Raw genomic sequence first — 14,941 nt, forward strand, 5'->3', positions numbered from 1 at the left:
GCTTTAGGATCTGCCTACTGTCAACCACAAGTAGTGGACCTCATGTCAGACCCCGTTCACACTAGGTCGCATGACAAGTCGCCTGCCATAGATTAGCACAGGACCCGTTCTAATAGGAGCGACACAATTGGAATTGCGCTATTGGAATCTGACTCATTTGCCGGTAAAGCTACTCGAAACTGGTGGCAGGGTTTTTTTTTTTTTAATCTGGGGCTATACCAATAAAAAAAGCATTGAAAGTACTTTATTAAAATTCTGTATTTTGAAAAGCCTAGTTTCTCCTTGCAAACCTCCCAGACCAAATCTGATTGAAATCCATAGACATTTTTAGGTCTCTAATGCTGTGAAACACAGTGCTCGTGGTAGTCAGAGACCATGTGATTTGGGCTGCCTAGGCTTTAGGTCACATGAGGGAGCTTGGATTTTTTTTTTTTATCCTGTGGTGTCCTCTAGGTACCGTATGTAACTCCTCAAGACTGAGCACCAGGAAAGGGGTCATCACATTGAAAAGACCTGGCTCAGAACGGTTGCGGAGACACAAATATCCTCAAGCGGATAATGGAGCTGCCTCGGAAGTTGACCACGGTGTTCACAGAGACCATCTCCAGGTCCAACACCAGATCACGTGGCCCTTTGATTGGTCGCGTCAACACCAGAGTGGCACTGATGGGGCCTGTTTGCTGTAAAAAAAAATAATAAACAAAAATTAAAATATTTATATATACTTTGCTATTTCGTCAGTTTATATGATACCAATCAGGATAACAGTCCAAAATCAAGATTACAGATACCTGGAATCCCCCAGACAGAGCCAAAGTATCTTGTTGAAGGCTAAATCCCTCAAACAAACTCCAAACTTCTACACCTCTCACAATTGTCTAAATGTTACTTAAAACTTACGAAAGGGGTACACAAATAGCCCCCTTAATCACTTCAGCCCTGGAAGGTTATACCCCCTTCATGACCAGGCCAATTTTTTCCAATTCGGCACTGTGTTGTTTTAACTGACAATTGCACGGTCATGTGACGCTGTACCCAAAAAAAATTGTCATTTTTTTTCCCACAAATAGAGATTTCTTTTGATGGTATTTGATCACCTCTGCCGTTTTTTTTTTTTCTTTTTCTTTTTTTTTTTTTGAGCTATAAACAAAACAATTTGGAAAAAAAACAATATTTTTTACATTCTGCTATAAAACATTCTCAATTAAAAAAAATTTAAAAAATCTAATTTCTTTATCAGTTTAGGCCAATTTTTACTCTGCTACATAATTTTGGTAAAAAAAAAAAATCCCAAAAAGCGTATATTAATTGGTTTGCGCAAAAGTTATAACGTTTTCAAACTATGGGATAGCTTTATGGACTTTTTTTATTATTATTATTGTTTTTATTAGTAATGGCGGCGATCAGCGATTTGTAGCGGGACTGCAACATTGCGGCAGACAAATCTGACACTAAGTGAGAGTTTTTGGGGACCAGTGACACCAATACAGTGATCAGTGCTAAATAATATGCACACTTACCTTGTAAATGACAATGGCAGGGAAGAAGTTAACATCAGGGGGCGATCAATGGGTTAAGTGTGCTCCTAGGGAGTGTTTTCTAACTGTGGGGGGAGTGGACTGACTGCAGTAAGAGAGAGATCGGTGTTCCTGACTGACGGAACAGCCGTCTGCCTTGTTTACATAGGCAGATGGTTGTTCTGTCAGTCTCCTTGACAATCACCGGAGGCCAGCGGCGATCACTGCTGGCGACGATTGCGGCCGCCGGTCCCGGGTACTGGCTTGCGTGCCCCCTAGAGCCTTAAAGCAAAATCACGTACATATAAGTGATTTTGCGCTTAAGGGCCACCCTGCAGCAGTATATGTACAGTGGGCGGTCCTTAAAGCAGTAGTAAAGTCCGCTATTTACCTACAGGTAAGCCTATAATAAGACCTATAATAAGTCTTACCTGTAGGTACAATTAATATCTCCTAAACCTGCACGGTTTAGGAGATATTCGCCCTGCATGCAGCCGCTGATGGCAGCGGCGCATGCGCTCTGAAGGTCCGGCGGACCTTCAGAGCTCCTCGCCGGACCTTGCCTGAAAGTGAAACTCCTGCGCGCATGCGGAGTGACGTAATCGCGGGTCCAGCCACTCACGGCGCCAGAGCCGAAGAACCAGGAAGAGACGCCGAGGCAACATGACGGCACCCTAAGCGCTGTCCAGGCAACCGTGTCGGGGCTTCATTTTAAGGTAAGTATTTCATAATGAGCTAGTATGCTCATTATGTTTCTACCAGGATGAGGAAAATGAAACGATGGTGGACATTTCAGCAAGACAATGATTCCAAACTGAAAACAATTGGGAGTCTCTTGACTTTCTAAGAAAGAAAATTAAGCTGCTAGAATGGCCCAGCCAATCTTCGGACTTGAATCCAATGGAAAATCTATGGAAATTAATAAAGATCAGAGTTCATAGAAGAGGCCCACGGGAAACCTTCAAGATTTGAAGACTGTGTGGAAAAATGGGCCAAAATCACACCTGAGCAACGCATGCAAGTAAAGTAGTTTCTACATACAGGAGGAGTCTTGAAGCTGAAAAATATAAATAATAAATATATAATTTAAATAAAAAAATATGTAATGTTTGGGGTTCCAAGTAGTTTTCTAGCAAAAATAAATGATTTTAGCTTGTAAACACCAAGTGTCAAAAATAGGCCTGGTCTTAGTCCCGGTTCACATTTGTGCGATTCGGGAACGCTGCAAATATACAGCGTGTTCCCGCATCGCATCCGCACCCCTGGCAGTTCACACTGCCATATGCGATACGCTGGGGGTGTCAATTAAAAGTTAACGACACCCCCAGATCAGATCGCATATCGCAGTGCGATCTGAAAGTTTGCACAGAATCGGAATAGTGTGAACCACCATGCGATCCGATTCTGCTGCGGACCAAAAAAAGGGTCCTGTGTGAGTTAAGTGCGAATTCAGCCATACAAACTGTATGGCTGAATTTGCACCACACAGGAGATCGCATGTGATTTTAGGAGCAGTGCGCTCCAAATTACATGCGATCTCTGTGATCGCACAAATGTGAACCGACACTTAAAGTGGTTAAGTTTGTATTTGAGCTGGGGGTGGGGAACAAAGATTTTTGCTGGGAGGGGAGATTGGAACAGGGAATTGGTGGAATATGTGTATTATTGTTTGGGGAGAATTTTGGCTTGAAGATGGAATTTATGCTTGTTTTATCTATGATGTAATGTTTGTGTCCACTAATAATGATTTTCATTTATTTTTTTTGTGAAAATATTGTTTTGACATTTTCGCATGGGGGGGGGGGGGCGTCAGGTAGGCTGTACGGGGCCCCTTGATTTCTAACAGCTGCCATGGGCATGGACGCAACTAGACCTCTGAAGGTATGCTGTGGTATCTGGCACCAAGCTGTCAAGTAGAAGATTCTTTAAGCCTTCTAAGTTACCAGATGAGCCCCCAGGACTTATTTTTCCAGCATATCCCACAGATGCTTATTTGAATTGGGATCTGGCGCCCAGTCACACCTCAAACGTATTGCACTCCTCGAACCATTCTTGAATACATCAGACCAGGACACCACCTTCCATTGCTCCGTGCTCCAGTTCTGATGCTCAAGCGCCCATTGAAGGTACTTTTGGCTGTGGACACGGGATAGCATGGTACCCTGACCGGTCTATGGCTACGCTGCCCCATACACATCAAACTGCGATGCTCTGTGTGTTCTGACACCTTTCTATCAGAACAAGCATTAACTTTTTTTCATAAATTTTCCTTGGACCATGTTTGGTCGGTCCTGACCACTGCAGACCAGGAACATCTCACAAGAATGGCAGTTTTGGAGTTGCTCTGATCAATTTGGTCCTCGTCAGAGTCCCTCCAATCCTTACACTTGCCCATTTTTGTTTTCTGCTTTCAACACATCAACTTCAGAGACAAGATATGTTCACTTGCTGCCTAATATATCCCACCCACTTTTGTAACGAGATAATGTTATTCACTTTAAAGCGGAGTTCCAGCCATTTGACTCACCTGTCCAACGGTCCAGCGATGCGGCCGCCCGAAGCCTCGATCCTCTCCCTCGGTGCCGGCATCACTGCTGTGGGCACCCGGCTGTGACAGTTTGCGGCTTCACAGCCGGGTACCCACTGCGCATGCGCGAGCCGCGCTGCGTGCCGTGATTGGCCGCCAATCTTCTGGGACCTCTGACATGTCCCAGAAGATTGCAGGGAGGGAGGGGGAGAGGAGAACTTCCGCTCAGGGCGCCGCGGCGCTCCGAGCGGAAGTGGGAGCGGGTACCTGTCAAAACTAGGTACCCGCTCCGCCCCCAAAAAAATGACATGCCAAATGTGGCATGTCAGGGGGGTAGGACCACCTAAAGCGGAAGTTCCACTTTTGGGTGGAACTCCGCTTTAAGTGTCGGTGGTCATAATGTTATGGCTGATGGGTGTATACTGTATTACTGTATATCTGACAGAGGTGTATGAATCAGAAACCTGGCTGGAAAGAATTAAAAATACCCTGGCAGATAAAAACCTTCACATTTACACCTATTAGCCATAACATTATGACCACTGACAACTAGCGGGAATATCTCGTTACAATGGCATCTGAAAATTGGCAGGATAAATTCGGCAGCAAGTGAACATGAAGTTGCTTCTACAATGGTCACATGAACATCAGAACTGTACTACAGAGCAATGGAAGAAGGTGGCCTGGTCTGATGTGGATGGCTAGGTGCGTCACTTACCTGAGATGGCACCAGAATGCGGTATAAGAAGGCAAGCCGGCAGACACAGTGTGATGCTTTGGGCAATGTTCTGCTGGGAAACCTTGGGTCCTGCCAGTGCCGGGACAAGGCTATCCAGCACCCAGGGCAAAGATGCTGAACTGCGCCTCCTCCTTCCCTTATAGTTAGGGTCAAGGCGCCCAAATCTCTGCAATAAACCATTCCGTCCCTCCTGCCCACCCCCTTGTCCGGCCATGGGTCCTGCCAATCATGTGATTGCTACTTTGGTGTCCATGCCTCAATGAGTCAGGGCTAGCAAAAGGGGGCCATACTCAATATTAGGTGGGAGGTCATAATGTTATGGGTGATGGGTGTATGTGTTTAGCTGCTTGGAGTTCCGCTTTAAATTCAGAAGAAAAAAAAAAAAAAAGAACAGCAACTGCACATTGCTATAGTAAAATTATGACATGTTGAAGTTTATGGATTAGTGTTAATTTTTTTTTTTTTTTTAACTAAGAAAATTAACAAAACACAAAGTTTGCCCAAGGCCTCCATACTCTTGTACACAACTCAATATATCATACTGTGTATACACAAAAGTCGCTATATATACACACAGTACAGGATGTCAAGGAGGTTTATCGCCCACACGCTGCGGCTATCACGCTGTGAACTGTTGCCGTCCAAACAGCATTTATTTACTGATCTATAAAAGCGATCTCTGCCCGTCACGCACTGTGTGCTCACACTAATATAGTAAACTCTCAGTGTATGGAAAATCCATTACTTATAAGGACAGTTTACAGGAAAGAATGCTGATAATAAAGGAGGTCGTGGTAGATGTTCTCCTTTAACCAGTTTGGGAAATGTATATTCAGGGCGCCATTTGTACCACAATATAATGAGCAGCAGCGAACGCATTTTCATGTATTGAGGCGCACAGCACTAGGCAGCCCATTTAAAATGAATGATTTGTACGCAATTTAATTTACATAAATAAAAAAATGTTTGCATTTGTTCACATAATGTAATAATCATGAAAACTTCTGCAATACCCTTAAACCTTGTGAAATCCCTATATATATATATATATATATATATATATATATATATATATATATATATATATATATATATATATATATATAGATATATATATATATATAGAGAGAGAGAGAGAGAGAGAGAGAGAGAGAGAGAGAGAGAGAGAGGGTGCTGCTCACATACATTTGCCTTCCCGCAGGTAAATGAGATGCTTATGCAAGAAAGAGGAGGGGATTTAACCCCATAGAGAAAGAATGGGCTTTTAATTGGTAACTCCCAAAGGGTATTCAATTGCAACATAAAAGTCTTTTTAAAATGTACAAAAATATATTTATTCAACATTCAATATCACACACACAGCCACATTACATCAAGGGCCACATAGAGCCCCTAAGAAGTTGCAAATAAAAAAAAAAAAAAAAAGACAATAGGGTACAATGGATATCTGTAAAAAATGTGCCAACATGTTTCACGGTGTAAATATTCCGCTTCTTCAGAGCTTTTGTTGTCCGCATATACTTCATAGATGTTTAGTGTGTGTAGATAGATAGATAGATAGATAGATAGATAGATAGATAGATAGATAGATAGATAGATAGATAGATAGATAGATAGATAGATAGATAGATAGATAGATAGACAGATAGACAGATAGACAGATAGACAGACAGATAGACAGATAGACAGATAGACAGATAGATAGATAGATAGATAGATAGATAGATAGATAGATAGATAGATAGATAGATAGATAAAACAAAGAGGGAAAATAGACATATGTATAAAGAAATCTAAAATGAACGTGCTTATCTATTACAAGTCCAATACATATGGGGGACAAAAAACTACAAAAAAGACCTCCAAATGTTGGATATGTTCCAGTTAGGAGGGAGACCAAGAAATTTGTGCATCAAAAACATATCCGACATTTGGAGGTCTTTTTTGGGAGGCATTTAATACCAACCCCCCCCCACACGCACACACACACACACACACACACACACACACACACACACACACACACACTAGACATCTGTATATGCGGACAACAAAAGCCCTGAAGAAGCAGAATATTTACACCGCGAAACACGTTGGCACATTTTGTACTGATATGCGTTATACCCTATTGATGTATTTTTTTATTTGCAAAGTCTTGGGGGCTCTATGTGACTCTTGATGTAATGTAGCTGTGTTTGTGATATTGGATGTTTAATAAATATATTTTTGTACATTTTAATAGGAGGTTTGGGTTGCAAATGCATACCCTTTAGGCGTCACCAATTAAAAGTCCATCCTTTCTCTACGGGGTTAAATCCCCTCCTTCGTGCACAAAATAATATATAGGGCTGGTTTCTCTCAAATCATCTGACTCTCATTTTTATAGCATAACGATGTAAAATTCTAAATGAGATGCTTGTTGGTACAGCTACACAAAAATACTATGTGATCAGATACTATTAGTGTGAAATACCCTGTGTGTTGAATAAACACATATACAGTTGTGTTCAAAATTATTCAACCCCCACTGAAATTGATTGTTTTGGCCAGTTTGACATTGATTTTGATCATTCAGTCATCCTGCTTACAATTAAATCAAAGAGGCACGTGTAGGTCAGACAAATATAACATAACATTTATAATGAAATAACCACAAATGTCTTTTCTGTGCTCACATCATTATCAGTTTTATTCAACCCCCAAGTGACATTCAATCTTAGTACTTAGTACAACATCCTTTTACAGTTATAACAGCTTTTAAACGTGAAGTATAGCATGACACAAGTGTCTTGCAGCGATCTACGGGTATCTTCGCCCATTCGTCATGGGCAAAAGCCTCCAGTTCAGTCACATTCTTAGGCTTGTGCACTGCAACTGCATTCTTTAAGTCCCACCAGAGGTTCTCAATCGGATTTAAGTCTGGTGACTGTGATGGCCACTCCAAAATGTTCCAGCCTTTAATCTGCAACCATGCTCTAGTGGACTTGGAGGTATGCTTGGGATCATTGTCCTGTTGAAAGGTCCAATGTCTCCCAAGCCTCAGGTTTGTGACGGACTGCATCACATTGTCATCCAATATCTCCTGGTACTGAAGAGAATTCATGGTACCTTGCACACGCTGAAGCTTCCCTGTACCTGCAGAAGCAAAACAGCCCCAAAGCATGATTGACCCCCCGCCATGCTTCACAGTAGGCAAGGTGTTCTTTTCTTAATAGGCCTCCTCCAAACATAGCGTTGATCCATGGGCCCAAACAGTTCTAATTTTGTTTCATCAGTCCACAGAACACTATCCCAAAACTTCTGTGGTTTGTCCACATGACTTTTGGCATACTGCAGTCGACTCTTCTTATTCTTTGGAGACAGCAAGGGGGTGCGCCTGGGAGTTCTGGCATGGAGGCCTTCATTACGCAGTGTGCGCCGTATTGTCTGAGCAGAAACTTCAGTACCCACATCTGACAAATCTTTTCTCAGTTCCTCAGCAGTCACACAGGGACTTTTCTCCACTCTACGCTTCAGGTAGCGCACAGCAGTCGAAGTCAGCATCTTCTTTCTGCCACGACCAGGTAGCGTTTCAACAGTGCCCTTTGCCTTGAATTTGCGAATGATGCTTCCTATGGTGTCTCTTGGTATGTTTAACATCTTTGCAATCTTCTTATAGCCATTGCCCTTCCTGTGAAGAGTAATCACCTCTTCTCTTGTCTTCCTGGACCATTCTCTTGACTTCACCATGTTTGTAACCACACCAGTAAATGTCTAGAAGGAGCTGAGTATCACAGTCATTTTAAAGCTGCCTAATTGGTGCTTATTAGGCTTTATTGCTGCTCCCTGACATCCACAGGTGTTTTCAATACCTGATTGAAAACACTTCAATGAACCTCTGTTCTTCAGAGTGGTAGTCTTTAAGGGGTTGAATAATTGTGTCAATGAAGAATTCACAAAATAAACATTTACTACTGTATTACAAAACCAACTGATGTCATTTTAGTTGCATATGGTTCTTTAAGAAGTCCTTGTAGGATTTCATTCTGAATACAATTACAAATGTACACTAAATTCCCTAAAACCCTTTACAGCATTGGGGGGTTGAATAATTTTGAACACAACTGTACAAACTTCACATCAAATATAAAGTGAACATTAATATAAATTGGCAATCCGCATCCTCATTTAAATAACCAAATCTTCCATAATGTGAAATAAGTCCATAAAGACTATAAACGACAATCTTATTGAAATCTAGTCCCAAAGTGAAGTATTCACATCAAAAGTCACAGGGATAGTGACGTAACGTGTGGGAGGAACCGGGTGACCCTTAAGCTGCCGAGTGTTGGATCACGGCTGTACATTAAGTTTTAAAGGCACATTTACTTTGACTAAATGTAAGTGCAATTATTTTAATAAATCTGGCATTTTATGACATAGTACTCAATGGGAACCCACCCTGCGTTCTTTTAGGTGACTGGGAGTAGAGGAATAGAGGCTAAGGGTCTCTTAACCACTTAAGCCCCGGAAGATTTTACCCCCTTCCTGACCAGGGTTTTTTTTGCGATTTTTTACTGCGTGACTTTAACGGACAATTGCGCGGTCGTGCGACGCTGTACCTAAACGAATTTCACATCCTTTTTTTCCCACAAACAGAGCTTTCTTTTGGTGGTATTTGATCACTTGTGCGATTTTTTGATCATGCGCTATAAACAAAAAAAGAGCGTAATTTTTGCAAAAATAACAATATTTTTCACTTTTTTTTATATGAAATCCCCACCAAAAAAAATGTAAAAATCAAAATTTTTCAACATTTTCGGCCAAATTGTTTTATGCTACATATGTTTGGTAAAAAAATCGCAAAAAGCGTATTTTGATTGGTTTGCGCAAATGTTATCGCGTTTACTAACAAAGGGAAAGATTTTTGTCATTTTTGGTGTTTTTTTTTTTTTAACGAGTAATGGCGGCGATCTGCGATTTTTTTTGCGGGACTGCGACATTGCGGCGGACAGATCGGACCCTTGACTGACATTTTTGACACTTTTGGGGGTACCAGTGACATTACTGCAGTAATCAGTGCTATATATATGCACTGTTACTGCAAAAATGACACTGGCAGGGAAGGGGTTAACTGTATTGGACAGGGAGGGGTTAAGTGTGTCCTAGGGGCGTGTTTCTAACTGTAGTGGGACAATGCTATTGGTGTAAAAACAAAGATCAACGGTTCTACATAGTAGAACCGTCTGATCTTCATTTTTACACAGGGGAGAATGACAGGCGGCTTGTTTACATAAGCCGCTCTGCCTTTCTCCCGCTGTACCGGCGTTTTTAACCTTAAGGTGGCAGCACGCACTTTAATAGTAATTCTGTCATATACCAATTGTGGGTGGTGGGTCATGTTGGGGGTGTATTTTTCTATGTATAGAGTGTAAAAGAATTGTATTATGATGATGTCCAGTGGTGGGTCATGTTGGAGGTGTAGTGTTCTATATATAGAGTGTAATAGAATTGTACTATGATCATGTCCTGTGGTCGGTCATGTTGGGGGTATAGTATTCTATGTACAGTGCCTTGAAAAGGTATTCATACCCCTTGAAATTTTCCACATTTTGTCATGTTACAACCAAAAACGTAAATGTATTTTATTGGGATTTTATGTGATCGACCGACACAAAGTGGCACATAATTTGTGAAGTGGAAGGAAAATGATAAATGGTTTTAAAATTTTTACAAATAAATTTTGAAAAGTGTGGCTGCATTTGTACAGTATTCAGCCCCCTTTTACTCTGATACCCCTAACTAAAATCTAGTGGAACCAATTGCCTTCCAAAGTCACCTAATTAGTAAATAGAGTCCACCTGTGAGTAATTTAATCTCAGTATAAATACAGCTGTTCTGTGAAGCCCTCAGAGGTTTGTTAGAGAACCTTAGTGAACAGCATCATGAAGGCCAAGGAACACACCAGACAGGTCAGGGATAAAGTTGTGGAGAAGTGTAAAGCAGGGTTAGGTTATAAAAAAATATCCCAAGCTTTGAACATCTCACGGAGCGCTGTTCAATCCATCATCCGAAAATGGAAAAAGTATGGCACAACTGCAACCCTACCAAGTCATGGCCGTCCACCTAAACTGACAGACCGGGCAAGGATAGCATTCATGAGAGAAGCAGCCAAGATGCCCATGGTAACTGGAGGAGCTGCAGGGATGCACAGCTCAGGTGGGAGAATCTGTCCACAGGACAACTATTAGTCGTGCGCTCCACGAATCTGGCCTTCGTGAAAGAATGGCAAGAAGAAAGCCATTGTTGAAAGAAAGCCATAAGAAGTTCCATTTGCAGTTTGCGAGAAGCCATGTGGGGGATACAGCAAACATGTGGAAGAAGGTGCTCTGTTCAGATGAGACCAAAATTGAACTTTCTTTATTGTACATCACGGGACACAGAGCAGCCATAATAATTACTATCTGGGTTATACGCCACCTATAGGTGAATGGACACTGGCACCCAAAAAGACAGGAAGTCCTCCGCTATATAACCCCTCTCATACAGGAAGTACCTCAGTTTTTTCGCCAGTGTCTTTAAAGGTGATGGTCATAGTTGGAGAAGCTCTCCATATTTATAAAGAGGAAGAAAAAAAGATTATGCTACAATCCCTGTTAAGATCTCTGGACCCAAGGGGATTGGCAATCAGCTGCATCCGAAAGTGGAAGACTAAAAGGATGGTACCTGAGACTTGGTAAAGGGAAACAAGGTATTGCCTGTAATGCAACCTCTTGGGTGCTGGACCCTGGGATCCGGACCCTTGGTTAGACTAACTACAAAGGCGTTCCGGCACGGTGCCCTACAGGTCCAAGGAAGTGGCCCAAAAAACTAGGGGGACCCGTTCCTTGAAGGTCGACAAGTGACAGAACCTGCTGTGATGGGTGAAGATTGGATTCTAGTTATGGGCAGGAGCGCTACCTGGTCTTTAGTACATACGTTCACTAGAATCTATCAGGTGGATGTTAGGACATGGGAGGATTCTGCATTTGGCCGCAGTGTGCTGTGGGCAGCTATGTAGATCTTTTTGGTCTGATGGCGGTTTTCTCGTATTTAGTGTCGCCCCCCTCAGGTGCATTGCTTTGGGACATCCCAGATAGTAATTATTATGGTTGCTCTGTGTCCCATGATGTACGATAAAGAAAAGCTTTTATTTCTTGGAGTACATCACAGAACACAGAGGTCCCTCCCCTCTTGCCTGGGATGTTTATTGCTTGGCTACAAAACTGAGTGTAATAGAATTGTATTATGATGGTGTCCAGTGGTGGGTCATGTTAGAGGTGGATGGTTCTATGTATAGAATGTAATAGATTTGTATTTTTATCATGTTCATTGGTTAGTCATGTTGAAGGTGTAGTGTCCTATGCATACAGTGTAATAGAATTGTAATATGACCATATCCAGTGGTGGGTCATGTCGAGGATGTGATATGTTTGGAGACTTTAGGTGTTTTCATGTGTAATCTTCTGCTCTTCTCTTACCCTCATGTAGAATTCTCTCCCCTCATTTCCAGATTTGATCTGAAAGATGTAGTAGACTCCAGGGTAGCGGCTGGTGGCTTGCATCTGGAAGATATCTAAAGGAACCCGGCTGTTGGAGAAGATGTCCATGTGTCTGTGGACAATAGTGAATGGCTGGTCCCGGCAGGTAGGGTTCTCTACAGGACACATACAGCGACTAGGATCAAGAAAGACAAGTTAAAGGAATGCTGTGATGCAGATGGCATAGTCGTTCAGTGCATATGTGGCCCTATAGTACTTGAGCTATTCCAGGCAACAAGTGAAACCAGTCAATAAGCTACTAAGACTACATTCAGACAGCCCAATATCCACAGAGGTTTTGCTGCATTTGGAGATGGCAAATTGCCGCTTCTGGGGGCAGCAACACTTTATGTGCTATTTATCCAATTACCTGCAGAAACCCTGACCCTGGATGCACACTGGCTGTGTCCAGGATCAGTCAGAGGTTATATTCACATGCAGCAGGTTGGATGGGGTTTAGTACATGAGTCAACTATTGCCAAATGTACTAAAATCCCAAAGTCGGTTTAGTTAACCTGAGTTTTCTGTAATCTCTGCAGCTCTTCACAAGGTCACTGGGAATGTATTTCCTAGGGCCTGCACTTTATATCTTTCTTTCTTACCAATTGCATTCACACTTACTAGGTAGCAGAAGCCAGCTCTGGGAAAATTCTCTGAAGGCGCCTTTTACAGCTGTTGTGAAAGAAGTTAACCTAAATGACCCCGGAGACTACTCTAACTAACCAATTTTTTTCCCCATTTCTCAGTTTGCATTGTAAAAAAGGCACCATAAATGCAAAAACTAACAAGATAAAACAATGGGTGTAATACAAAAAAAAAAGAAATAAAAAAAACAGAAAATTATTCCACTTTAAGGGATAGCTTCTTCTCCAAACCCTGCTAATAATAATAATGGATTATGCCTGGTATAGAGTGGTAAAAATGATCAAAATTATCAATTTTAAAAAATTTTCATACACCACCCTGCAGCTTTCCCACTATCCGGTGCAATATACAGAAAGATGATAGATCAAATAAACAAAAAACGGATGAGCGCTAGGTGTCATTAATTATGCATCACACAAATATCACACAATATCAAACAAAATAAACTACAGAAAAAAATATCCCTATAGTGCCACCATGTTAAAGTGCAAGGTTATAAAAGTCCATTAGTGTCCAAAATTGAATCATCAGCATGTTTGATTATCCTATAAAGCGTGCTCCACACTCCTCATGCAGGTATAAAGTGCTTAGTGAACCAGTGTGCCTCTGTATCTCCACACCACAGCCCCCTCTAGGGCTATAATTCATCAAATCCTTAGACCCAGGTTTTTAGTGGGTCTAAGAGCATGTTTTAATTCCCAATCTGGGATAGCGATGTGGCTGGCTCCCTTTTGGTCCCTTTAATGTCTCTCCAACTCAGAGATAGAAAGCCAAACACAAGATCATCGTGATCATCGTGCAACCCCTTTATTTAATAAAAACTCCAACAAAGAATACATTAGTTCCACTTCCATGTGTAGGTGCCCAAGCCAGTGTTCTGTCGAATAGTGCAAATCGTCGGATAATGCCTCTGACGATCTGCGCATGCGCAGTACGTAACATCACTCCAACTGATCAGCTGGCATGACCTCAACATGCGCAGATCGTTGGAGGCATTATGCGACGATCAGCAAAGACAGAACACCGGCTTCGCCACCGGGGCACGCGGCACCGTCCTACCACCCCCCAAGCCTGCCAAGCATGACCCCAACATGACCTCACCCCCCCTCCACACAGCCCGGCCATTTCACACCTTTTATCTGCCACTCTCCGCACTACAGACGGCCTCCCGTGAACGCGCGTATGGATCAGCCTAGGCAGGGAAATCCCCAATGACAAAAACACCCCCAATGTGGGGCCCGGCTTCCTGCACAGGGCACCCCCCGCCTGGTTCTCTATGCTTCTTGTCTCAGAGCACAAGAAGGTGGCCATAAGGCACCCCGACCATCGGGGGGACTACAAATCCCATCCTAGGGGGGGGCTGGGACCTGTAGTCCTACAACACCTGGAGAGTCAGCTGGGGAGTACGAAGTGATTTATAGTATACAGAGAGGGGCAACATTCCGTGCACAGGAGGTGACCATGTATATTATAAGGAAATCTTACTCTACAGTCATAACGTTTTATAAACGTCCTCCATATTTGCCTGTACTCACTTATCATTGATCTGAATATACGGCTCCTCACATCGCACAGGATCTAAACACTTGTAGGTTCCAGGAATGTTGAAGCACGTCTGCTGAGCAGTGCAGGTGTTATTCCGCGTGTCACATTCATCGACATCTGGAAAACCGCAATTTGGAGATCACGTGACAAGAGTGAATATTATTTTTACGATATTAAACCCAAAAGCAAACATTTATTATATTGCAGCTTACCAATTCTTAGATTTGATGGCTGCATTTGTTTTATTTTTTATGCTTTCTTGCCTTTATTCTTATGTGGTGATCCAGCCAGTAAGTCTGTTGTTTTTCAATAGAACACGCTCTCCCACAGATGTATCAGTTACACGTATGATGCAAACCATTCACCAATGACAGGGGTGCTTGCCAGTGGCAGGTGGTGAATGAAAATT

The 14,941-nt window shown here is 42.3% G+C and overlaps 1 protein-coding gene across 1 annotated transcript in view; it reads right to left on the minus strand.

Annotated features, from left to right (window-relative positions):
- Positions 1–442: 442 nt before the first annotated feature.
- FBLN5 (fibulin 5) overlaps positions 443–14,941 on the minus strand; it is a 78,537-nt gene continuing 64,038 nt past the window's right edge. The window contains exons 9-11 of the mRNA XM_082275444.1: positions 14,523–14,649; positions 12,283–12,478; positions 443–680 (exon numbers count right to left, since the gene is read on the minus strand). Coding sequence (XP_082131570.1) covers positions 519–680; positions 12,283–12,478; positions 14,523–14,649 — 485 coding nt within the window. The 3' untranslated portion in view covers positions 443–518. The remainder of the gene's footprint in view (positions 681–12,282; positions 12,479–14,522; positions 14,650–14,941) is intronic.

This window comes from Pelophylax lessonae, assembly GCF_965119305.1.
Source record: "Pelophylax lessonae genome assembly, chromosome: 13".
Classification (NCBI taxonomy): domain Eukaryota; kingdom Metazoa; phylum Chordata; class Amphibia; order Anura; family Ranidae; genus Pelophylax; species Pelophylax lessonae.